The 26389-nt window shown below is 30.2% G+C and overlaps 5 protein-coding genes across 5 annotated transcripts; 3 read left to right on the top strand and 2 right to left on the bottom strand.

The window, feature by feature from the left end:
• Positions 1–5843: 5843 nt before the first annotated feature.
• LOC145751982 (cell cycle control protein 50A-like) lies at positions 5844–8039 on the top strand. The gene has a single exon (XM_082568162.1). It carries the CDS (start codon positions 5889–5891, stop codon positions 6957–6959), a length of 1071 nt encoding a protein of 356 aa, XP_082424288.1. The 5' UTR covers positions 5844–5888; the 3' UTR covers positions 6960–8039.
• Positions 8040–8314: 275 nt separating this feature from the next.
• Positions 8315–11032, bottom strand: LOC145758758 (uncharacterized). Its single transcript, XM_082572536.1, has one exon. It carries the CDS (start codon positions 10979–10981, stop codon positions 9767–9769), a length of 1215 nt encoding a protein of 404 aa, XP_082428662.1. The 5' UTR covers positions 10982–11032; the 3' UTR covers positions 8315–9766.
• A 1263-nt stretch (positions 11033–12295) lies between these two features.
• LOC145756463 (YTH domain-containing family protein 2-like) lies at positions 12296–16488 on the top strand. The gene is made up of 7 exons (XM_082572369.1): positions 12296–12314; positions 12415–12499; positions 12650–12760; positions 12912–13121; positions 13301–14091; positions 14627–15317; positions 15408–16488. The coding sequence occupies exons 2-7, from the start codon at positions 12476–12478 to the stop codon at positions 15501–15503; spliced, it is 1923 nt and encodes a 640-aa protein (XP_082428495.1). The 5' UTR covers positions 12296–12314; positions 12415–12475; the 3' UTR covers positions 15504–16488.
• A 136-nt stretch (positions 16489–16624) lies between these two features.
• Positions 16625–20771, bottom strand: LOC145752216 (adhesion G-protein coupled receptor G6-like). Its single transcript, XM_082568491.1, has 15 exons — positions 20701–20771; positions 20394–20584; positions 19982–20210; positions 19874–19908; positions 19617–19769; positions 19335–19532; positions 18857–19048; positions 18674–18766; positions 18378–18512; positions 18198–18307; positions 17918–18112; positions 17689–17846; positions 17460–17620; positions 17138–17311; positions 16625–16996 (listed from the first exon to the last, which is right to left on the bottom strand). The coding sequence occupies exons 1-15, from the start codon at positions 20735–20737 to the stop codon at positions 16790–16792; spliced, it is 2268 nt and encodes a 755-aa protein (XP_082424617.1). The 5' UTR covers positions 20738–20771; the 3' UTR covers positions 16625–16789.
• A 1629-nt stretch (positions 20772–22400) lies between these two features.
• LOC145749389 (ras-related protein Rab-21-like) lies at positions 22401–25542 on the top strand. Its single transcript, XM_082565148.1, has 5 exons — positions 22401–22565; positions 23546–23605; positions 23894–24001; positions 24182–24389; positions 24581–25542. The coding sequence occupies exons 1-5, from the start codon at positions 22455–22457 to the stop codon at positions 24733–24735; spliced, it is 642 nt and encodes a 213-aa protein (XP_082421274.1). The 5' UTR covers positions 22401–22454; the 3' UTR covers positions 24736–25542.
• The last annotated feature ends 847 nt before the right edge of the window (positions 25543–26389 follow it).

Below are 26389 nucleotides of genomic sequence, written 5' to 3'. Positions count from 1 at the left end.
CGATTCTTTCTCGCCGTGAAAACATGAAATTTTGAACACATTTTTACGCCTTACTAGTGTAATAATTATTTAGCACTAGAAAAGACCAATTGTTATCACAACTATAATAATTATCGTTATCCTAGTTATGCCATTTAGTTTTACATTTTTGTTTTTACATCCTGCGTTATCCGCGTTTTCCATTTTCCAGATCGCCAAAAATAGATTCAAACGTTAAAAACATACAAACATATTTGATTTATTAGGATACAGCCACTTGTAAGAGCACCAAAGTGTGTAATTTAAAAAATATATGTTATTGATTTATTTGTCGAACTAGTCATGGATTTTTTGTAAATTATTCCCAATATTTTTGTAACCAATTAAAATTTAAACAGAAAAAAATCTTATATTTTCTAGGCAAGTAAAGTTTTGCTTTAAGTTCAAAATGTGTTAAAAAATTCTCATATTTAATGGGTCGTAAAAATTTCAATTTATACCCCTATTAATCTAATGTCAATTTTTGTTAGAACTAGTCGTGTTAAAGTGGTATAATTACCGATGTAAGAACGATCTACTATCACCTTCAGTCAAATTAGCTGGCTTGTAATTAAGTATATTAAATCACCACCGTGCCTATAATTGCATCCGAATTTAAATGTTCAATGTAGTAGCTAAGCTGTGAGTGTTCACATCAGTACCTTATAATTCGATTTCCAGTGAAACCTCGAAATTATTGATTATTTAAGTTTTAGTAATTGGAATCGCGAATTAGCTTGAGAATAATTGAGAAAAAAGGGCATGAAAACAGGTAGAATCTATTTTTATCGATGCGATTAGCTGTTACGGATTGCAATACAGGCAGGTGTAGTTGGCGTGTTTTTAATAATGTGTCAATAAATATTGCATTTTCCATATGGAATTGGGATTGCTACTTATTTTTGTGTTTAAAGGTTGGGGTTTAAGAATTTTGCGTTTAATTATTTAATAAAATTAAGATGCTAGAAAACACTATGCAAATTGAATTAGAACCGCATAAGTACGAAACTTTAAAACCTCAAAAGAATGAAGTTATACCAATTAGCCGACGCGGCAAACGTTTTCGGATTCTGAACTTGTTGAGAAGGATTAAAAACTTGACAATATACCAAATTCCGTCCTGTTTTAGCCAAGGGAGTTACAGAAGGTTAGTTGTTTAATTTTAAGCAGTGAAGCAGTAAAAAAAAGTTGCCTTGAAACCTGTGTATTGCTATTTTTAGTTCTTGTTTTATGTTATTGTGTGGACATACGTTGCAAGTGTCTTTATTAGTAATACTGCTCTTGTTATAATTACAGGCAATCAATTGACCCCAGACGTTCAATTGATTTCGGCAAAATGAGAACTTCGCCAACTGAGGAAGACATGAATCGCTTAGACGAAACAGACATGTCATTAAATCGTAGGTTTGTTTGGATAATAGCTTTTTACTGGTATAAAAACTCGTCGGATAGACCACAATTGTATAGAGTTTAAATAGTACATTTCATATACAAATAAAATATGTAATTTCTTTAAGCCTGCGATCATTTGAGTACGAAACGTCACAAATTTACCAGCAAATTACCCGTATATTTACAGAGCAACAGAAAGGTAAACCCACGCTAATCAAGCGTAATTAATTCTGTCGAATAAATCAAATTATTCGACCAATATTTTAAAATTTGAGCCCTTTAAAGTATACCATCTATTGATATATTATTAACCATTCTTATAGAAATGGATGGTTTTTGACCAATTAACCAACACAAACGTTGTTTTACATCGGATCGGGGAAAATGCCAATCGATTGTCTGAATATGTCGAAATAACGCAAGAGAAGGCTGATCAAAAAATCGTTGAAATGACAAAAAAGCAGTTTAAAGAAGTTGTGCTAATGAGGTGTGCACGAAAATGTCCATACACACTTTTATGTTTCGGATATGCGTTGGATCGATATCAAAACGTTTACATTTCAACCGGTAGTTTTTTATTTCTATTATATATATGTATTTTTTTTTAATTTAAAACCGTCAAAAAATATTTCTATGTTTATTTTTTAAATATTTATATTTGTTTTTAGAATACTTTACTAACTTGACTCTAAACGAATATCAAAGTCAGCTTCCTGATAAAGTGTTGGATGAAATCACGTCAAAATCAATATCCGCGCAAGTTCTTAGGGCACTCGATTACTTGCATGCCATCAAAATTGTCCACGGTGATGTGGTGGGATCTAACATTCTTATTAAAACTATTACCGACGCTAATACAGACGACCAACACGCTATCGACGGATTTCACGTCAAATTATACGATTTTCGCAAGTCACGTGACGCTGTGTCGTCGCCTAAGGATGACAATGCACAATTAATATGTCTTAAATGTAACTTTTCCCAAACTAAAGCCTTGGGTACCGAATACGATGTTAAATGCTTTGGACTTTTAATGTTTAAATGCTTAAAAAATGTTAACCCATGGGACGAAGAATGTTTGTGTGATCAAAACTTCGCAAAACGATATCCCGACTGCTCCATGCGTAATGGCGAAAACGACAACTTAATAAATAATGAATTTAATACATTTGAAAGGTTAGTTTAATTCTTTTTTAATCTAATCTTATTGTTATGTTGTCAAAAATAACCTGTTAATTTTTTAACCAATGGTTTTAATGTATTTTAATAGGGCAAATAGCATAACAAAACGACTGCGCAAGTCTTACCGCCATCTGAAAATGATGAAGAGCGGTTACTTAGAAAAAACAAATTATGGTAACTATGTTTTATTTTACAGATAATTTCCTTCAGTATAGGTTAGATTTTTTTTTTTTTTAAATATTTCTTACAACTTAAGATAAGCTGGATGACAAAAACGAAAACAGGACTTGGACTGAATTTAGTCCCAAGTTCACGAATTGCCTTTTGAAGATTTTGTCACCGTATCCAGAAGACCGACTATCCGCTTCTAGTTTGCTGCGTGGCGACCAATACAATGGCCTGTTTTTACCCTTCCATGATAGTGGAATTGCTTGGAAAAAAGGGAGCATAGCGGAAAAGTATCCCCACTGTGTATAAAAATAGCACCGCCATGAAAAGTCGAAACACGAGTAAAAGTTGTACATAAATACCGTTGACTCGACACGTATCCAATTTATTGCAGTAGTTCTATTCTTAAAATGTTCCAAAATTTTTTGTTTTATTATATTTCTTTTAAATTAGTTCATACATACCCTGTATACATTTTTTTAACTATTGTATGAAGAAAATTTAACCAAAAAAATAAACAAAAATAGTATTTATTGGTTTAAATTGTAATAGCAAATACCAATGATATATAATAAACACTTATTATATATCATTGGCAAATACTTTTACCAAAAAAAAGTTATACTTTGCTGTTTTACAAAGTTATAATACACTTAATATTAATAACTTTACTATACTTGATTTCTTACATATAAACTGTTACACTAGTAAATTATAGTGTAATGTCATGCTATGGCCAAACCGTGCTAAAATTTGCACAAAATAATATTTTTTTTTTTTGGAAACCCGCATATAATAAAATTTTTTGTTGAAATAAATTATTTCGTCACTATCAAAAAACTCGAATGCCAGACACTTCGGCCCCCGGACACTTCGGCCAAAATTTTTTTTTCAAAACAGCGGGGATTTTGCATTTTAATTACCGCGAGAAATTTTATTTTCGCGTAGTTATATACAGTTTTTCAGACAGTATTTGAAACAAAATAAGTAGTAAATTAATATTTTTTTTTAATAATAATGTGCAAGAACATGTTATCTTTCTTTTCCCGTGTCAACTTTTTAATTTTACAAACTAAAACCGTTAAAAAACTTATTTTGAAAGCGCGCGCTTTTAGGTGACACAAGACGATGATGCATTATGATATCACGTGTTTTGCGAAATAGGGCCGTCTTTCTCAACGATATTTGAAGAAAATAGATAATTAATTAATCATTTTTTACACTGAGGAATGTGCATAAATATGTTATTAGTTATTGCCTGTGTTAATGTATATAAATTTATATACTAAAACACAAAGAATAAAACGTTTAAAGAGTTGCCAAAAGATTTGTTCTGCAAAAAAACGGCGGGGAGTCGGCGATGAAATTCCCGTGTATAAAGTCAGCGTAAGACCATATTTTACCGATATTCAAAATAAAATTTTGCACAAAGTACAGTATATATAAAAGTTTTTATTGGTTGTTACGTTATTGACATATGTTGGTTTTTGGAATATTTATTTTTTTAAAGATTTTTGTTTCAAAAACCTTTTTTTAAAACGAAAAAAAGATGGGTGCTTTTGGACTGCAAAATTTTATGACTAACATATGTCATTAACGTAACAACCAATAAAAACTTTTAAATATACCGTACTTTATGCAAAATTTTATTTTGAATATCGGTAAAATACGGTCTTACGCTGACTTTATACACGGGAATTTCATCGCCGACTCCCCGCCGTTTTTTTGCAGAACAAATCTTTTGGCAACTCTTTAAACGTTTTATTCTTTGTGTTTTAGTATATAAATTTATATACATTAACACAGGCAATAACTAATAACATATTTATGCACATTCCTCAGTGTAAAAAATGATTATTTAATTATCTATTTTCTTCAAATATCGTTGAGAAAGACAGCCCTATTTCGCAAAACACGTGATATCATAATGCATCATCGTCTTGTGTCACCTAAAAGCGCGCGCTTTCAAAATAAGTTTTTTATAGGTTTTAGTTTGTAAAATTAAAAAATTGACACGGGAAAAGAAAGATAACATATTTATGAGTAATCCTCAGTGTAAAAAATAAAAAATTAACGCTTTATTTTCTTCAAATATTGTTTGGAAAGGCGGCACTATTTGGCAAAATACGAGATATCATTATGCATTGTCCTCCGTCACCTAAAAGCGCGCGCTTTCGTGATATCATAATGCATCATCGTCTTGTGTCACCTAAAAGCGCGCGCTTTCAAAATAAGTTTTTTATAGGTTTTAGTTTGTAAAATTAAAAAATTGACACGGCAAAAGAAAGATAACATGTTCTTGCACATTATTATTAAAAAAAAATATTAATTTACTGCTTATTTTGTTTCAAATACTGTCTAAAAAACTGTATATAACTACGCGAAAATAAAATTTCTCGCGGTAATTAAAATGCCAAATCCCCGCTGTTTTGAAAAAAAAAATTTGGCCGAAGTGTCTTGGCCGAAGTGTCCGGGGGCCGAAGTGTCTGGTTACCAAAAAAACTCGATATATTTGTATGATTGTCAAGCAGTCAGGTGACGTTGGTGGTTTGTTTGTTTTATAGTAGAAAATGGGATGGGCGTGATGTCACAAAAGATTGGTAGATAAGTTTGTTTAAACCATAGAAAAAGATATGATTCATAATTTAATGCCAAGGTAGCAACCAAGCGTAAGGTCGAAGTTAAGAAATTTTAAGTTTTTTTTACATCCTGACAGACTGACAGACAGTCACAGTTTAACTGAAAATCGCCATCGGCAAGTAACCTTGGTAAACCTCAATTTAGTTAAGTCAGATCTTTAGTAAAAATCTACCACCTAACAAATTAGCGTTAAAAACGAAATCTTAGTTACGACTTACGGACAGTGGCAGTGGACAGATGGAGTTTTGTGAGTTTAACTTTATTCCTACTCTCTAATCAGCTAACTCGAAAGTTGTAATAGGGTTTTTTAATAAACTTTTCTTTAATCCTTTAAATCACAGGTTTGTGCTAACTGACTAAGGATCCAAAATGCCAACCCAATCTTAACCCCTGCATAAAATTGACTACTATTAAAAAACTCACAATAATTGTTTTTTAGGGTTAAACATATTTAAGATTTTAAAAAAAAGCTAAGTATAGTAAATATAATGGCTCAAACAAGTTATGATTTGCGTGATAACAGCACCACAGAAACTTCAGTTTCTGAACAGACAACTCATTCAAGAAAACCAGATGATACTGCTTTCAAGCAACAGAAGTTACCTGCATGGCAACCAATACTCACACCAAAGTCTGTTCTTCCAACTTTTTTTCTAGTTGCTGTAGTTTTTATTCCTATTGGTGTCGTGCTGCTCACAACCTCAGATGGAGTGGTGGAAACATTAGTTGAATATACAAACTGCGATTCCTTGGAAACTCCTGGAATGATGTGCAGTACGCTTCGCCTTAACGCTTCCAGAATGGCTGAGCCCTGTACTTGCCGTGTTAATTTCACGATTACAAAGCGGTTGGCCTCACCTGTGTTTATGTATTATGGCTTGACTAATTTTTTTCAGAATCACAGAAGGTATGTAAAGTCACGTGATGATGTTCAGCTAATAGGAGAAGGAGGAACAACTGTGGATGCTTCTTGTGAGCCTTATCAATATGATGTTAATGGAACCCCAATTGCACCATGTGGTGCAATAGCGAACAGTATGTTTAATGATACTTATACTTTAAGATTAAGTGACAACACTGCTATTGGTGTTGATCGAACTAACATCGCCTGGTATACTGACCATACACTTAAGTTTAAAAATCCACCACCTCCAAATAATCTTACCGAAGCCTTTGCACCATTCGCAAAGCCACCTTTTTGGAACAGAAGGGTGGAGGAACTGGATCCAGATCTACCAGCCAACAATGGATATAAAAATGAGGCATTTGAAGTCTGGATGAGAACTGCTGCTTTTCCAACTTTCCGCAAGCTTTACGGTCGTCTTGGTAACCAAAGTCTAGATGTGGGAACCTATTCCATTGTGGTGGACTACAACTTTCCTGTGACTGCTTTTGATGGCACAAAACGTTTGATTCTATCAACGACAAGCTGGATGGGTGGAAAAAATAACTTTCTTGGCATTGCTTATATTGTAGTTGGATCGCTTAGTTTTATAGTTGGTATTGGTTTGTGTATTATTCATTATGCTTCTTCTCGAAATCGACATAATTCTGAGTAACATTGACTAATTGTAAATTTTTCTACATTTCTCAATTTTAATTTTAGAACTAAATATATATTTAACTGTCCATTCGTCAGAATATACTGCAATTTTTTTAATAAATTTATTAAACTAAAATAATTTCAAATACAAACTCTACATAATCATAACTGGGTCCCCCCTACATAACTATTGTAATCAACCATATTAGTTTGCGCTTTGTTAATTTTATTAGATTGTTTGTTGCACTTACCGTGAGTCTAGTGTTGTTGAAACAAAATCTGTTTAAAATTTGCCATTTTAATATTTCTCTACATTCGCTAGTGATGTTTTAGGCTAATCTAACAATTTATTAATATTTAGCACATTAGTTATATTTGTAGCTCTAGTTTGCTTTAATATATGATTTGTGAGTATATTTATAGGTTTTATGTCATTGACAAAGAAAATATATGAAACTTTGTTTTATATTTTGTTTTTTTGGAACTGTTTTTTGTTGTTGGTTTTTAAATAGAAAAACAATATGATGACTAAACTTTTTTGTTTGGGTTTTTATTTAATAGGCCTATTTAGTTTATGTTTGTAATATTTACAGCTGCTTTAATTATAACAAATTAATATTTGTCATTGTGGGTTGTGGTTATCAAGTTTTGGTTTACAATTAATACATTAGTATGTTAAATTTTGTATACATTTTTGACTGGTAAATTTTAAATGATATCAACAGATAATATGCCCAACATCATTACTATATCTAGTGTAATATGTGAATAAATGTAAGTGTTAATATTTTAATTTTGTACTAATAACAAATTTTTTATTTTAAAAACCAAAAATATAAATTTCTATTAAACTTACCATACATAATATAAGTAAATCTTTATTGTACCAGTAATTTGTTATTAATATATTTATTTTAATGTCTATACTTAAAAACTATTGATTGACATTATATTCCAGCTGCAATTTGTTGTTTTTTTAAACGATTTGTGCAATTTTTACATATCTGGAGTTAATTGTTTGTTAACATGTTTTAAGTAAAGCAGTTGCATTTACTGTTCGTTGTGCTTATTGTATATAAACCTGTTTTATTTTATTATATACTGTAAATAAATTTCTTAATTATATTGGCTTGTTTAATATAAAAAAGTATATAATATTAATTTTTTAGCTACAGTTAAAAACGTTTTAAATTTAAACTTTCATGTTTTAACAATCTTCTGCAGAAAATTAATAGTAAAAGGGAGTTCTTAGTGTTTAAATTTTTTTATTATGTTGTTGTAAAAATTAAACTAACATGAACATAATTTTTTTTTTTAAATTATTTAAATATGATAATTTCAACAGGATTAGAACAAAAGCGATATAGAGCATAATCAAAGACACAACAAAATCTCTGTGTACAAAAATTTAAAAGGTTTTAGATTATACATTTAAAATTTGTTATCAAAATGTTTGTAATTTTAAATGCTGTTTTAAACGAAAGTTCCAAGAAAAACTGTTGTTACAATGTATACATTTGTAAGGCCTTTCACCTGTTTGTACATGAATTTAAAAAAAATGTTTATGGCAAAGTTTTGTCCCATAATATGGAGTTATTTTACTAGCATGTAATTGCATATGTCCATTTAGTAAAAACTTTAGACCAAGACTTTTATCACAGTATATGCAAAAATGGTTTACCACCCCTTAGTTATTTCAATATGAGTTTTTTTAATTGTTTGTATTATAAAAGCGTTTATTACAAAGTTTGCATTGAAAGGGCTTATCACCATTGTGCATTTTAATATGCTTCCCTAAAGTAATGCCCATTTTCGCTTGTGAATTCAAATATACAAAGTCACACTCTTTGATTTTGATGTTTAACAAATTATTTTAATTAAGAACAAAATTTAGTTTACATACATTTTTAAACATTTTTTTTAATTGCAGGTTATTTTCCAAAATCAGAATTCCTTCTGATAAAAATTGTACTGTATACCATTATTTCTCAGATTTAAATTATTAATTAACTTCTTTTATGCCTTGTCAAAATGATTTCAGTTCCTTTAAAAGTAAATAACTAGTTGTGTTGTTACATAAAGTATTCATCTTTGTTTTGCAGCTTTAAAGTTAACTTTCAACAAAACAACTTTTGTTTCTAAATTTGTTAAACAAAAGTAGTTTTGTAAAAATTTGGTAAAACAAAAAAAAAACATTTACACAGTATGAATAAAAATTTAAATTGGTACAGTTTGCAAAGTAAATATATCGTAACTGTAATGCCACTGTGATACCACACACAACTAAACCATTGTTTGTTTAGGTGCATTTGTAGTTTGGTGCTTTATTAAAAAATTTTGCAATTATTAACAAATTTGTTTTTATCCAAATATACATATGCCTTCTTACACGAGTAACCTTGATTAATATATTGTGCAAGTACAAGATTATATTTTGTGCGAATTTAAGATCAAATATAAGGTTAAACTAAAAGAGTAAAGCTCTTATCCCAGAATTAAATAAAGCATATATATATAACATAATTTCTTTTTACAAATAAATAAAGTTTTAAAAAAAAATTTGGCATTAAAATGTTGATTCATTAATCATGATTTAAAAAAGTAAACTTCTAAGTTAGAGATAAAATTACAGGTTAACTTTTTTAATTCTTATTATACTTTTCTGTTACCATAAGTTCAGTAATTAAAATTCTGTTACCATAAGTTCAGTAATTAAATTTTTCACAGTTCTTAATCCCGTTCATTCCATTTTATTTAGTTTAACATGTTGGCAAAACTAGGGTATAGGTAAATGAAAACCATTCAACAAAATTACTTTTTCAGTTAAATTTGCCCACGCAAGCTTTTAGACTGTGAATTATTTACACTTACAAGGTTTTTTTTATCAGTGTGTAATCTAATATGCCTTTTCATATCATAGCCAGTAACAAACCTTTTACTACAATATGGACATTTTTCACATTGTTCACCGGTGTGTAATTTTAAATGTCTGCTAAGGGCAGTGGCTCGTCCAAAGCGTCTTGTGCAATATGTGCAACGATACGGCCTCTCACCAGTGTGTACTCGGATATGATTATCCAACATTATTTTTTGAGTAAATTTTTTATTACAATATGAGCATGTAAATGGTCTTTCGCCTGTATGTATTCGATTATGAAGTCGTAAGTATTGTTTTTGAGCAAAGTTTTTATTACATATTGAACAATAACCCGGTTTGTTGTAATAGCTTTTTCCGCTGGAATGCAACTTTTTACTGTCATTTATTTTATCACAAGATGATCCACTGGAATGCAACTTTTTACTGTCATTCATTTTACCACAAGATGATCTCTTATAGATTTTTTCACTGGAATGCAACTTTTTATTGTCATTTATTTTATCACAAAATGATCTCTTACAGTCTCTTTTTTTTCTAGATTTTTTTTCGGTCTTTTTTTTTGAAGTATTCTTTGAACCAACAAAATTTTCAGAATCAATGTCAACTTTATTTCTGCTTCTTAAGTTATCAGCAACACTTGAATAACCCATTTCTTCTTTATTTTCAAAAATATCAGGCAAAGAGTTAAAATCCGGTAAAATGTTAGGGCTTTCTATAACTTCCAAGGTTGGTGTAACAAAACCTGAATTATTTTGCACAATTTCTTTTTCATTTTTGATCAAGACATATGGAATTCGTAATTTAGTAATTTCCTGTCCTATAGTATTGGTATTAAAAGATTTTGAATTACTTTCGTTAATACTTTGGTCATAGTTTTCCCTGTTGGATAAATCGTCTGTATTTTTAATAACCTCTGTTTGGAAGTTCGAGTCAGAGTTACCAAAATTTTCTATTTTAATTTCAGATGGGTCATTTAAATCAGTATTCTGATCTTGATAGTTACTGGAATCTCTTCTTATATTCAGATTTTCGGGTTTTGAACTTTTAAATATCTCACCGAGATTAATAATTTCTTCCCTGATGGATCTTAGTTCTTTCTTCATACATTGTTGAATTAATTTCAGTTCATTTAAAATCATTCTGTCACACTCAGCTTGCATAATTCAACTCTTAGATATGCAGTGCCAGTCACAGTTAGCAAGTAGCCTATATTAATCTACCACAATTAACAAACATACCATTATTCAGTTCAACATTTAAATAACTTAAAACTTTGATTTCGTTTATTACCACGCTGTTTTAATTTTAAGTATTACTGGTTTTAATTTACTAGCACTCCAGCAGATATTTAGACTATAAAAACAGTAGCATACGTTACAATACACATCTACTATCATCCGTTGCTACTTTTACTGTAACAACACACCACACAGGGCGCATTATCAAAACCATATGGGCAAGTCGCTTCTGCGTTGTATATTCATTAGTCCGATAATTACAAATGGCAGAGCTGCCATGTAAATGGTACTTACTTAAAAAATCCAGATACATAAAAATTTAGATTTAAAGAGCTTTGCTTAACCTTATTACAAACATTGGTTATCTTATATTAAAAAAGGTAAAAGTACTTGTTTATGTAATATTGTGGTATGATTTTTATTACGCGAAGCTTGGTATTTTGGTACATTTTTATTACGCGAAGTTTAATGACCATAGGCATGCGTGGCTTTGTGGTTCAAACAGTTTAATCAAAATGTGTTTGCAAATTGTATTTACGTTTTGTCGTTAAAAATGTAGCATAACTTTAAGTTAATCTGGAATATTTATTTACTTAACCACCTGAAAATCAGAAACAAATGTAACAAAAAAATCTAAAACTTGATTTTGCAATCAATTATCGGAAAGATACAATGTTAATATGCTACGCTGCAATAGTTCTCTAATTAAAAAATAGTTGCTTTATATTTTTAGCATTAACAGAGTTTTTTAATTATTTGAGTAATTTTATTTCTACAATTGGGTCAGTATAAACCAAGACAGGAATGTATTGGAACGTGTAAAACTTGTTTACAGCTTTTCTGTGATTTAGTTTGGCAACCCTGCAGTAACATAAAGACCTACTTCCTCAGTTTGTGGGTTCCATATTCACGAAGTCAAGGAATTTCTTAAAAATGCTATATTGCTACGTGCCCAATTTTTATTTATATAAACAAATAAACAAGTGCAATTGCTTAATTTTTTATATTATAATGTTAAAATAGTTGGGAGATGTGCTAACACAGACTTGCACAATAAACAGAGAAAATTTGTTAAATTCTGATACGGAACTGTCTGTCACTGTCCAGACTGTCTGGCAGGTACTTAGTCTGTTAGTGTACTTGTCCGATTGTCGCTCTCACTGTGCCTGTCAGATGGTAGCCATATCTTAGTAAGCAGAAGTCAGCCAGTCGGTGTAATATGTTATTATAAGTCTACACTTATTATTTACAAAAAGTAAGCTACAAATGAAATTTCGTCTGGGCTTCTAACGGTTTATTGATGTAATTGCACAAAGATCTTTATCTAAAAAGATGCTTTTTTACATTTTTTGCAGAATTTTCAAACTGTTAAATAATTTTGTGATTGGTATTTTTGCTAATAGTTAACAGTTTGTAATGTCAAATACAACTCTAGACCACGTAAGTGATATTTCACATTTTCTACTTACTTATGCCTAAACCACAAAATGAAAGCAGTATATATTTGATTTGACAATTTATATGAGCAATGAAATCGACTTTGTTACATTAATAAATCCAAAAATTTAAATATTTAACACATTTTTGTAGCACCATAAAGACCAAAGTGGAAGAGGAGGTGTGCAAAATGGTTTAGAGCAAAAAAATAACCGAGGAGATGAGTTCGAATCTGCTTACATGCCACAATCAAACATAAATCAAGTTTGTTTCTGTTTTTTTTTAATGTTTTTACTTTTATTTGAATCTTAGTGCTTGACATTATATTTGAAAAATATTAGTGCTTGATTTTTTTTGTAACTTTTTTTCGAATAGATGGTTGTTAGCTTGATAATAAGACGCATTCTGCTTTTAGACTTATGGAATGGCACCCACAAGCGAGTCCTACATGCCAAGTTATTACGGTCAAATGCCATTTCCTTATATGGGTGGTTCTGAATGGTCAACTGGTGGTGATTCGATGCCATATTTATCTAGTTATGGTGGCGAAGCCCAACAGCATAGCTTTATGCCTGATGCTATGTTTGGCCATCCACCTAATCAGCCATTGGGTAGCACACAACAAGTATGTTTATTAGTTAGTTTAGTATAGATATATTGTTTAGTAGTGTTCTGTTTGTATGTATGTGTTCTGTAATTTATTATTTTAATAAACATAAGAAGAGGTCAAATTTTTGAAAAATACCCTTGTGTATAGAGCAATTTTTAACTAAGATTATTGATATTTATTTTCATTTAATTTAGGCCTACTTTAATCAGCCTTACAACTTTTTACCGGCTGGCAATGACTTTAGTGCATGGGGTGCTCCACCTAGCACTGTACAGGGCAGTGGTGGCATGCCAGACAATTCTAGAAATCCTGGCTTCGGCCAGCAAAGTGTTACTGCACCTTCTTACACTGCAGATTATTATCATTCAATAATGCCTGCAACTCCTCATGATTATCTTGGAGGTGGTGAAGGAATGCCTTCAGGCGCTAATAACATGCTTGGGCATATTGCTGCACCCGGCACAATGCCGCCACTAGGTTCAAGTAACGTTATGCCAGGTTCTGAACATATGGGAAAAATGCCAGTTGGTTCCACTGTTAATGGTAGTAAAATGGTTGAACAGGGTTTGCAAAACATTGGTTTGGGTGTTGCAGCGATGACTGTCGACCCTATGAAACAAGCTCCTCAACAAAGTTTAGCAATGCCACTTAATGTTGGTCCAGTTGTTTCCTCTGGTCAAAATCAAAGTTCTAATTTATCTGGACAAGTTGGAAATAGTGGGAACCCTCCTGGTTCTAATGCGCCAAAGCCTGTTTCCTGGGCTGCCATTGCATCAAAACCTGCAAAACCTCAACCTAAGCAAAAAGTTAAGGCAAATGTTGGTCCTGGATTACCCCCACCAATTAAACATAATATGGATATTGGTAGTTGGGACTCAGCACAGCCCCCTCCACCAAAAGGACTTGTTAGGGGACAAATGCCTGGCCAGCAAATGGCCCCACAAAGATGGACTGCTCCTAGACAAGGTGGTCCCCAAAATTTTAAGTAAGTTTTATTAAAGTTATAAAAATTCATGATTATTTTTTTCTATGACATATATTTGTTTTATAACCCAACAACAATTTCCATTAGATTTAAATTTACTACATAAAGTGATAAAGGTTGTCTCTTTTTATTCATTTTCAATTATATATACCTACCTTTTGGGTTATCAATGATTTTATGTAATTTAAACTATTGGAAAAGGGCTATTTTTTTCATAAAATATTGGTATTTATTAAACTTATTAGTTAATTTTACTACAGTCTTTGTTAATCATTAAAATATTGTATTGGTTTTAGTAAGATAAAATTTTGGTAAGCTTTTGCCCATCAGATTTCACCCATCTTGCTTTCTTAGGAATTTATTGATTTATTGACTCATATACAATATACCATATTGTTTACTTAATATTCTATTTGTTTAATTTTCAAAACTTTTGTAGGTAGAGTATTTTGTTTAAACAGAAGTAACAATAGATTGTAAAAAGTTGTTGTCAATTGTCAAAGTTATATGGTAAACTTTTTTTATGTTAATGTAGCCCTGGTGATGCAGCAAGTAATGGACAGTACCCCGTGAATCCAATGCCGAATGACAACAATATGGGTAATCAGAACGCAAGTATAGCTTCTGCTGACGATGAAGCCGGAAAAGCAATTCTTGAAAAATTAAAATCAGAAAACGATTACAACCCTAAGAGGCTTACTTTGGACATCCGAAATGCCAGATTTTTTGTTATCAAATCTTATTCTGAGGACGACATTCATCGTTCTATTAAGTATAATATTTGGTGTTCAACTGAGCATGGTAATAAGCGACTCGATGCAGCTTTTCGTGCTCAACAAGGACGTGGGCCTGTTATTTTGCTGTACTCTGTAAACGGTTCTGGTCATTTTTGCGGCGTTGCTGAGATGATCACTCCTATTGACTACAGCAAACGTGCGGGCGTCTGGGCACAAGATAAGTGGAAAGGCAAGTTTCAGGTTAAGTGGATTTATGCCAAGGACGTTCCAAACAGTTTACTAAGGCACATTCGACTAGAAAACAACGAAAATAAGCCGGTAACTAACTCTCGAGATACGCAGGAAGTTTTGGCAGAAAAGGGCCGACAAGTACTCAAAATAATTAGTGGATATAAACATCAAACAAGTATCTTTGATGATTTTTCGCATTATGAACGTCGTCAAATGGAAGAAGACGGTATTCGTGCAAAGCGAAGTGAGCAACAATCGGTAAATACACCTTTTTAGCCATTTACAAATTTTTATCTGTTTTTTGAGCAAAATTTTGAAGTTTAATAAAAAATTGAAATATTTATTTAGAGAGCTCGTGATAATAATCGTCGTGGTGATAGCAGAGGAGATAACAAAAATTTGCATCCACAAGATCAGGTTGAACAAATTTCACCCAGAAACTAATTTATTTCTGTGCGATGTGAATAGTTATTATTAGGCATTTAAGTTCATATTATCCAACATTATATAACCAATAACCATCACGTTTTTGACAACCCAGTTTTAATCTTAATTAACTTATCCTTTTTTGTTTTGTTCTACTTAATGTGTGTCCTGCAAACATAGTGTTTATTCGAATTTGATTGGTTTTTATTTTTTTATTTTTTCTTAATTGTGAGTTTTGTTTTACAAATTGTTGGAATTTATTTATCGAAATTTTTTGCTAACATTAAGTTCCTTCATTTTGTAAAACAATTTTACAATTCATTTTATGTTAATTAATCAGTAAATTGAAGTAACAGCAAATACACATTTTGGTATTTAATAACTTATTTTAATACAAACTGTGGGGTATTTGTTGAAAAGTAAAAGTTTTGGTTGACTAAAATAGATCGCGTAAATTAATCCTAAATCTGCATTTAAATTATGTTATTTTTAAAGTTATGATTGTAATTAATTTATCTAGTTTGTTTAAATAGTGTGTGTGTGTGTGTGCGCGATGCTGTAAGCCTTTTAGCTAATTATGAATGCTTTAAACTATTCTGTTGTCAAAATAGCAACAACTGCTAGCTTGAATTAATTTAGTAAAAAACATTAGTTTGTGACTAAAATTTTTAATTAATTGCAAGAACGATTTGCTAACTGTAAATTGTGTTTCCTATTTTGAAAGTGTCATTACTGTTGTGACATGCCTATTATAATAATTATTTTGTGGAATTTGGTAGTTGTAATTTTGTATACAAATTTTTTGATATGTACAGTTTGATATCACTAGAAAAAATATGCTTGTGTGGAGAATAGAAATATATTCTGCATATTGCTAAAAATTATTAATAGTATACATCTAAATGGCTGTAAATTGTTGATTATTTATTTTTTTGATGTAATTTAGTTAACATACAGATTGAGAGTTAATCTAATATTTATTTATTCAGGCGATGACTTTCATGCCTAACTTCATTTATATTGAATGCCCTACTTTCTAAAATCAATAATAAGGTGACTGTAGACTGTTTATCATGGTAGTTTTAATTAATTTTAAGTTTTTAAGAAGAAGTTGTGGCTAGAATAGAGAATAAGTTGTTACCAAATGACAAAATATTAATTACAGCCAGCCAACCGTAAAAATATTAACATAGCATTATGATAAAAACTGACACGTGGTACTGGCAGAAAGTTATTTTAGAATATATGTTTATATATCTGCTTCGATAAAGATTTGAGGTTTTATTCCATGTGGTATAACAACATTAGGTAGTAGTTGTTGACCGATTAGCCTGAATAGTCAAACCTTGGACATTTCTTGTAGTGGAAGTTGGATTGGTTTGTCCCGTTTCGGAGGCCTCGTAGCCCCCCTTTTCACTACAACAACTGGTCATTTTTTTAATGATCGGATTCAGCCACAAGCGCCTTGCTCGTTCGTTTCTTATGCAAAACAAATAAAACACAAGAATGCCCTGAAAATAAGTTGACATATTAAAAAAACTAAATTGATGTAACATTTTAAATTAGTATTATCGAAAAAAAACTAAAAAAATAAAAAAATTGTTTTAAATTTTATTTTATAAATAAGATTTGTTATTTAAACAATCTTTAACCTGAATAGCAAGTAACACAGAAACAATGTAAGTTAAGATTTCAGTTAAAGTTTCGACATTTGCAAGAAGTTCCAGCGGAACGGATAATACCCACACGATTCCCATCATAAAAGCAACTGTCATTATTCGACATATTTGTTGCCCAGGAGTAGCCTCTGCTCGAGAAGACTGAACCTAAAATTCATTGTTAAACTAAGTTAAGGTTTTTCTTAAAACAAATTTGTGAAGTCACTCCTAAAGGATAAATAAAGCGAAAAATAAAATAAATTGTTTTGTGTTGTTAAGTTAAGGTAAATTAAATTTACGTTAAAACTGAAATTACCTTTTTTCTGCCCCATGTAAACGCACGAATTACAAGTATAAATAAAATCAAATTTGTCGAAAAAATAAGTGCTCCAGGCGTTAGAAATCCAAAGTAAAGCGAATATCCTTGAAGCCAACAGTAAAAATTGCCTACGTAAGTTGAGTTGTACAGAATGTCATCTTAAAAAAGGGTTCAGGTTAGAACATTAAATAAAAATAATCTTTTATACTTTTAAAATTATAATTACCATTTAGTTGAGTCCATGGGTTATCGCTAAGCATGTCCTGCCACAGTATAGTGACTCCAACGTTTATCATTACAATAATTAATGGCAGACCGTAACTCAACAAAGATGAATAAACTAGGAACCGTTTGTCAAGTTGCTGAGACTTAACCACAAGCATTCTAGAAAAAAAATAATTTTGTAAGTTGAACCTTCGACAAACTCAGATATACAACCAAGAGAACAAGCTTACTTGTGTAACAACAAGGCTTCTATAAACATCCAAAACCAGCTGGTAAGAAAAAAGTAATGGGTTACAACAGTTATTATAATGCAACCAATCTTGCTGCCCGTTTTGTCTGAACCAGCAAGAAATATCGTAAATCCAATAAATAGATTAAAGCAAAGGTGAATGTGTACCGGGCCAGGCTTCGATTGACGTAAATCCCTATAGGACATAATAAATATAATAGATTAATAAAAATTTAATTTAAAACTTTTTTTAGGAATTGTCCCCCATAAATAACATTTACTTGAACCAAAGGAAGATAGCCCCCGTTAAAAAGAATCCAACACAAGATAGAGCTCCAATTACTGAATTAATGATATCAAACACTGCGTATGAAGGTCGTTGAAAAGTCTCCTAAATTGTTAAACAAAGTTAGTTTATTTTCTAATAATAGAAAAATGTTGAGATTGTATTTGGTACTTGCCACTAAAATCGCAAAATTTGTAAGGTGGTTACAGCCACATTGAGGCGGGTCAGAAAGAGCAATAACAAAACAACCACTGCTATTCCACGACGACGACTCGAAACTCCAGGCTGCACATTGAATAAAACGAACGTCCTTAAAAAATTTCAATCTATAAATATAGATAGTAGACTATATCTTATTTTTTAAATTTTAATGTTAAAAAGAGATATGAGGCTAATATCCTATTTTCGAAATTCCGGTGTGTAAATATAGATGTTAAACTAATATCTTATTTAAAGTTAAAGTCTTTTTACTAAAATTGATGTTGGGTCCGCTAAATCTAAAACGTAGTTGACGGGAAATACCAAATTGTTTATCGGTAGTCTATTCACCTGGGCAGAAATCACCTGACAAAAATAATACATTTTTGAATTGTTTTTGCATAAATCAACATTGTTTATGTAAAACTTATTAAGTATTATTAATTCCCAAATTACCTGAAAAACGCTAAAAGGGGATGGAAATAAAATCGAGCTGTTGTAACGCACAAATGAAATTCTTGAGCGATTACCTGGACCTTCAACTTGGTTCACTGATTCGACGGCTTCTGGTGGGACTGAAATAGAGGCTAGGGAACCATTTTGCATTACCGTGAAAGTTAAGTTTGTTTCTGGAGAAACGTAGCGAACCTACACATTAAAACTATTTGTAACGTCTTAAAATTCTTGGACAACAGCAATGAAACACTATAACCTTTATATTAAAAAAATGCACTTAAATGTGTTTCAAATGCCCTTGCAACGTTTTAGCCTTAAAAAAATACCCTTTAAGACAATTTTTTTTAAAGATTATTGTAAGTTTTTAAAACAACATTTTATAGTAGTTGCGTATGTGCAATGTAACCATAGAACACTTTAAGTGCTATAATTCAAACACATTAACTTTGGCAACTTTAAAATGATTTTTTATAATTACTTCTGCAATAAGTCGGTTTGTTTGAAAACCAACTTCTTGCAGTACAGAAGTGATGTTGACGCGGTTGAGGTAGTCTTCGATTATCAAAACGATAGGTCCGCCAATGCTCTGATTCAAAAATTCTTCCTGGTTTTCTTCAATAAAATCAATGTAGTTTTCAGCCGTTTCTATTACGTTTTGATAAGCAAGTTCAGATATCTAAACAAAAAAATTAAAAAAATGATACATTAAATAAATAATAAAACCGAAAAAAATCAAAATATCTAGTAATGGCAAAATTACCTCTAAATCTGGGTTTTGAAAAGTAATTTCTGTAAGAATCTCGACTCCTTGAACTAAAGTCTCTGGAGTTAAATTTTCGTCTGTAGTTGCGTTTAAAATTACGTCTGTTACAACGTCAGCTTGCGCTGAGGTAAGGGGGATTCCAGATTCCAACTTCAACCAAAAAAGTTATAGATTTACCAAAATTCCTAAATGGCATTTCCATAATATGAAGTGCCTTTTTACGTTGTACTTAACATTTACTAAGTTGTACTTACAAATTCTTGTATTTCGTCCAGTTCTGTTCTATTCTCTGCAATAAAATGTTTTTATAAGATTTTCCTTTAAAATAAACAAAAAATAAAAATGATGTTTTGATGACGTACCAACAGATTGGCACACGACAAAAAATCTTGAATCACAACTTTGATTTTGCCACAATTGCTCACAGCCTTCTATACACCGAAAAAGAATAGTCGAACAATTGCCTTCGATTCCGGGAGCAGGAGGTAACCATCTTTCATACATACCCAACTGCGTTCCATCCACGTACTCAAATGTGGTTAGATTAATTCTATCAAGGCCATGCCAAAATGTACGCGAAGGAAGAAAAAACTTAAAATTAAAAAAAAAGATAAGTTTTATTACAAAGCTTTTTAACAAGTTATGTCAATTTGTTATTAATGTTTTTGTAGATAGAATTAGTTATAATTTAGTTGAAATAAATATATAATTTGATATTTATACACGTGGTGTAATTTTTGATGTAGTTAGTTTATACATAAAACACTTTTTTACATTGGATTCGTCTATGCCATTCTGAGTGAAAAAACGTCTGTAAATTTCCGAAAATTCCTCATCTTCTAGAGAGTCCTTTATCGTAACCACTCTCTGAAAGTTGTTGTTACGGCATATTTCTGTTGCCTCTGCTCGAGTGCGATTTTGTTCAAGAATTCCATACCTTATGGTACCCTCGTAATTCCATTGGGCTAAAGTAATAAAACAAAATATAAAAAATTCCAGATTAAATGCAAAAAAATTATAATTACAAGTAAATTACAATAATGTTAAATCTATATACAGTTTATAACAATGTGTTACTTACACCATATGTCTTCATTATTGCTCGAAGTCTGCGCCATACACAACGACGTCTGTTGTATTAAAATTACTGCAATACCGATTATAACTATTTTAAACAACATTTTCTAAAACTCATTTGTTAAATTTTTTAAAACTGTTTAAAAGACTGATATTTGTAACTTAAAGCAAAGAGTAAATTGTTAACGTTATCCTGCGGGAGGCTATCACAACAATCTAACACACTTCACATAAAAGTACCGCATCTACTTACCTAGTAATAACTATCTGTAGTTTTATGATAACAGGGTTATAACCGTATATACTATTAACGCTGCATTTTACAATAAGTTCTTTTTAGTTACATAACAATTATATATTAATAAAAATAAAAATTAATCATAAACAATAATGTAGCATATTGTTATTATTATGTCAGCTATTATTTCATCCTAATCTACGTCACGCCTAATATAAATCTAGAACTCATAAAATGTTAGATGGTATATTAAGTTATTTTAACTACAAACTAGTAATTTTGCACAGGAAATTGCTCTAATATTTTTTTTTTCAAAACACTTGCATTGTTAAAATTTATGAGCTATGGCGATTTAGTTTTTAGACTACTGGCATCACGATTTTTGCCAACAAATCACGTCTGGTCAGGAGCTTTTATACGCGTCACTTATGTGCTACGTTTATAAAACACCACTTAGTCATGCTGTTAAACGTAAAAAAACGTCCATAGCCTACAGTAAAAGGATCTACGTGTTAAGTTAATACCTAAATGACAATACAATGGGTTAAGTTACTTTTTATTTACATTTTACACTGGCTGTATTAATCGACAACATTTTTTAAAGGTACTACTTTCTGGAAAATTGCGGGGTTCGTAAACCATAAACAATGAAAAAAAAGCTATTGGTCAATAAATCGGTCACATTTCAGTGGATAGTACTCACAAAAGTAAAAAACTTAAAAACATTTCTTTTGTGAAGAAAAAATGTATTGTGTTTTTTTTCTGAATGAACAGTAGTGTTTTTCAAAAACGGAAAACTAACTCTTTCAAAATATGTTTCACAAATGTCTAGTACTGTAAAAAAAAATTATTATTTATTTTATGCTGTTATAAATTATAAAATAATTATAACTAATAGACTGACTGTCTCTTATTAATTTGATAAAAATGCTTTTTATTATTCGTTATTTTTCTACAAAAATTGTGTGCTTTAATTAAGCAATAATAACACAAGTTTAATCAATATACTTTTACCAATTTACGGGGATAAGTTTTTGATTGCCATCTGCTAGTATACATTAAAGTTAAGTATAAACTTTCATATTTAAAAGTTTTGGCATATTTAAAGATCTAAAAACTTTATTTAGAAATATTTATAGTTGCCGTTTTAGTCTTTTGATAGATAATTTTTTTTTTATTTCTATTGCGTAACAATTTAAATAAAAATGATATCTGGCAACACTTCTTTTTTTCTTTATTTTGCAATGTTATCAAAATCATCACGGTCCCATGACTTAACGAACGAATAAACGTCTTAAGACGTGAAAAACTACACATAGCCTTTCTAATATGGTATTGTCAGTAAAAGAGGTATAACGTATGCTTTACACAAATCTTTTGTTGGTTAGGAATTTAAACAACCTTAGGATAGTTACTTCCTCTTTTAATCGCTGAACAGTCAATATAATATTTTTCTATTTAGATTTTACAACACAATTTAAATATATAATAATTAAAATAAGAAATTTGTATATGATATAATGAAACAGTTTAAGGTTGTTTTATTGGGAGAAGGCTGTGTTGGAAAGACTTCACTTGTTCTAAGATATTGTGAAGATAAATTTAATGATAAACACATTACTACATTGCAGGTTAGTTTAATTTTTTTTTAAACTTGCTATTTTTAATTAAAATAGGTCTGTTATAGTATTATATCTTAAAAGTAAATAAAAAGTGTTTAATATGTGGTTTGCCATATTTTTATTTATATACTATGGTTCGAAATGTTTTTTTTTTATATATATATATATTTATCCTTGATGTGGGAAGGTCGAATGCGCAACCTAAACGTAGAGTAACAACTGTTACCCCAACCCAGTCTCGATTTGCCTGTGGCAGTTTAGGATTTTATTGATTATAATTGCCCAATAATTATGCTGCTGATTAAGTGTTGGCTCAGCAGGAGTTTATATCGCTTATAGTGCCTTACCTGAGGCTGCTATACAGCATGAGAGCAGTGGGGATTGAACCCTTGACCTCGCATGGTGTAGCAAGTGTTTTTACCATTACACTATGCTGCCAGTATTGTCATAACTTTTGTTATGATTTATTAAATCTTTCAAAAATTAATATGTTGTTGAAACTGTTTTTCAGTATGTTGCTATTTAAGATAAAGATCTAACTGAAACTAGTTGATAATTTTTTGTTTGTTTAAAAAAATTCAATAAGTAGGAGTTTAAAATATTGGTAAAGTAAAAGTGTGTTAAAAGTTTTGTTTATCTAAAAAATTTAAGTAATGTTATTTTGCTTTAAAATTTTGTTCAGGTATATCTTGTTTGTTAATTGAAATTTGGTTTAATCATTAAAAAGTTTATATGTAAATTTAATTAATTTATAATTCATTTAAGTTACGAATTAAATTTTATTATATTTATGAAAAAAATATCAAACGATTTAAACAATATTTTATTTTTTAAATATATCTAGTTTGTTACTGACTTATGTACAAATCAAATTATCTTTATTAGTAGTTTTCAGCATCAATTTAAAATATATGTATTTTAGGCACAAACTACTTTATTAGAAACTTGTTGATAATTTTTTATGTTAAAATTTTTTTTATTTCTTTTAGGCTTCATTTTTGAACAAAAAGTTAAATGTTGGAGGAAAGAGAATAAACATATCAATTTGGGTAGGACAGTTAATTAGTACTGTTTTTATAGTGTTTGTTACTTTGCATTTTTGGTATCTTAAATAGCCTTAACAATTAAAAGTTGTTGAGCTATATTAAAGTTAGTATTTACTAAGATAATAGTTTCACCTAAATAAAACAAACAAAAAGCATACCTTTGCATTTTATTAAATTTCTCTTTAATATTTACATTAATAAAATAGTAAAAATCAACCAGTATTTAATTAAAGCTATTTGTTGACTTACAGAAAATGATTTCAGTTTTATTTTTACATTTTTTTGTATCAGGATACTGCTGGCCAAGAAAGATTTCATGCACTTGGTCCAATATATTATCGAGATAGTAATGGTGCTATTCTTGTTTATGACATCACTGATGAAGATTCCTTTCAAAAGGTGGTGCCAAAGGGCTTAAATTCAATATTGTTAATTTAATTCAAACTGATTCTTGTATTGCATGTGTAATAACAAACTTTTGTTTGTATTTGCAATTTATAGGTAATTAAATACTAAAGCTTAAATTGTGGCAAAATATTATGTAAAGTGTTTATCAAATAGTTACATATAAATTTCTAGGTTAAAAATTGGGTAAAGGAGTTACGAAAGATTCTTGGGCAAGACATTTGCTTGTGCATTGCTGGGAACAAAATCGATTTAGAAAAGAATAGGCATGTCTCTGTGGAAGAGGCAGAAGAATATGCACGATCAGTTGGTGCAAAACACGTTCATACTAGTGCAAAGTTAAACAGAGGAATTGACGAAGTATTTCTAACACTTTCGAAAAGTAAGTACTTTCAGATATTTAATAAATATTAAAGTGTTTGTTGTGCAAATTGTCTGTTAATACTTGATAATAAAGTATAGTTACCTGAATCAAAACTTATTCATGACCACTTTTTTAATGTACAGAACACATTGATCAAGGTTACAGTTTTAAAAACATATTTACTAATATTTTAATGCAATTTTGTCTAGAAATGCTTCAAGTTTCTGAGGAAAATGATAAAAATGCACCAACAAGTGAATCTTTAAATACAACTAATACAAGAGGAGGCAGTAGAAGGGGGGTGGTTGTTGTTAGCGACGAAAATACTGAAAATCTGAATCAAAAATCTGGTTGTTGTAGTTGATTTTTCATGTACAATATACAATTATTAAGCATAGGATATACTAGAATAGTTGGTCTATGTTATGTTTTTTTCCAATAACACTGCTTAACTACTATATTTGCATGTTGCTGTGTTTTTAAGCATCTGATTGGCAAACCTTCATAAAAATATGATTTAAATTTAGCTTCGATTGTAATCAAACATGTTTCAAATTTGCCGTTGTTGGAACTCAAAATTCAGTTTTCTATTTATGTAATTCCCTTTTTTTTCTTTTTAGTTGTTATTGTCAGTGATCTTATAGCATAATATTTTGTACAAAAAAATTCCTTATATGTAAATTTTGTTTGCTAGAAATAATTTCTTTAACCAAAAGAATTTAAATACTAATACTAGCAAGTAAAAGTTGTTGTGATTAAATTATTAACTAGTCCAATAGATGTAATCTTTAAATTAAATGCAAATTGTTGTAAAGTTTTAAATATTTAAAAAAATATTCATCATACAATTTATGCGTAGTGTTGTTTAGTAAATTAGCTGTATATTCTTTACCTTTCTACTTAATGATAGCTTTTATTACTCTTAATGTCAACTTTACATCACAGTTAACACACTGCACACGCTCAAATTAAAATGATTATTTCTTTAATGCAATATTGCTGATTTTTTGTTTAAATTATTTTTTCTATGGAAATATGTTCCTTTTTGCAACTGCTTATGAATGTTTTGTGGTCTAAGTTATTTTTGTTGTTACAATAACGCGATTGTTTTTATTGTGATATCTTTCCTTTTATCGACCTTTAATTTATATTGATAAAGTAAAATTTAAACATTCTATGTGTAGTCTGTTATTGGTAATGGGAAGGTGCGACTGTTTTAAAATGTTGTGGCAGAAGGAAATGACATTATCGTGTAGTTGCTATTATTTACGTACATTAAACCGAGGTTGACCTAGCCAAATGCTCAACTAAACAGCTGATATTTCATTCATAAAAATGCCACGACCTGTAGTCAAAACTGTAAACGGATGATATATGTAATGTAACTTTTGGCTTTCAAACCACCAAGCGCTGCCATTCGTTCAATTTGCTGAATGGGCCAGCCAGCCTATTCATGACTGGTTACATCCGGCAATATGTGTGTATTTATAACTCGCAGCACGCGAAGAACGAAATCTGTGACATCTAACGAACTTACTAAAAGTCTAATTTTTAAACTGATTAGCTTTTGTTTAATAAATTACCCTTTTGCAAAAGTCAAAAAATTACCTGTGCAACAATGTGTTTTAAAGACTATATAAAAAAAGAAACTCTACAACGTAAATTTTATATTGTATTTAATACAAGCAGAAATTTGTTGTTACTGGTGTATTTTTCAAGAATAACTTTTAGAAAAGATGTTAACGCTAAAGAAAATATGAGGACAAACAAAAACAAATGTTTTCTGATTCCTTATTATTAAAATATACATTTGCAAAAAAAGTTTAAATTGGTAACTAACTTGTTTTAAAAAAAGCATTTTATTACAGAATAAAATTCTTTAAAAAAAATTTATTAATTTTCTAATTAATTCACCAAAATTGTTAAACACGTGTGCGAAACTTCTATCAAATTTACCACGAGAGAGAGGAATAGAGAAAGGGGAAAAAAACAGGCACAATCAGCTGTTGTTAGACCAT

This window comes from Corella eumyota, chromosome 1, assembly GCF_963082875.1.
Source record: "Corella eumyota chromosome 1, kaCorEumy4.1, whole genome shotgun sequence".
Classification (NCBI taxonomy): Eukaryota; Metazoa; Chordata; class Ascidiacea; order Phlebobranchia; family Corellidae; genus Corella; species Corella eumyota.
This window is presented reverse-complemented; position numbering and strand designations above follow the sequence as displayed.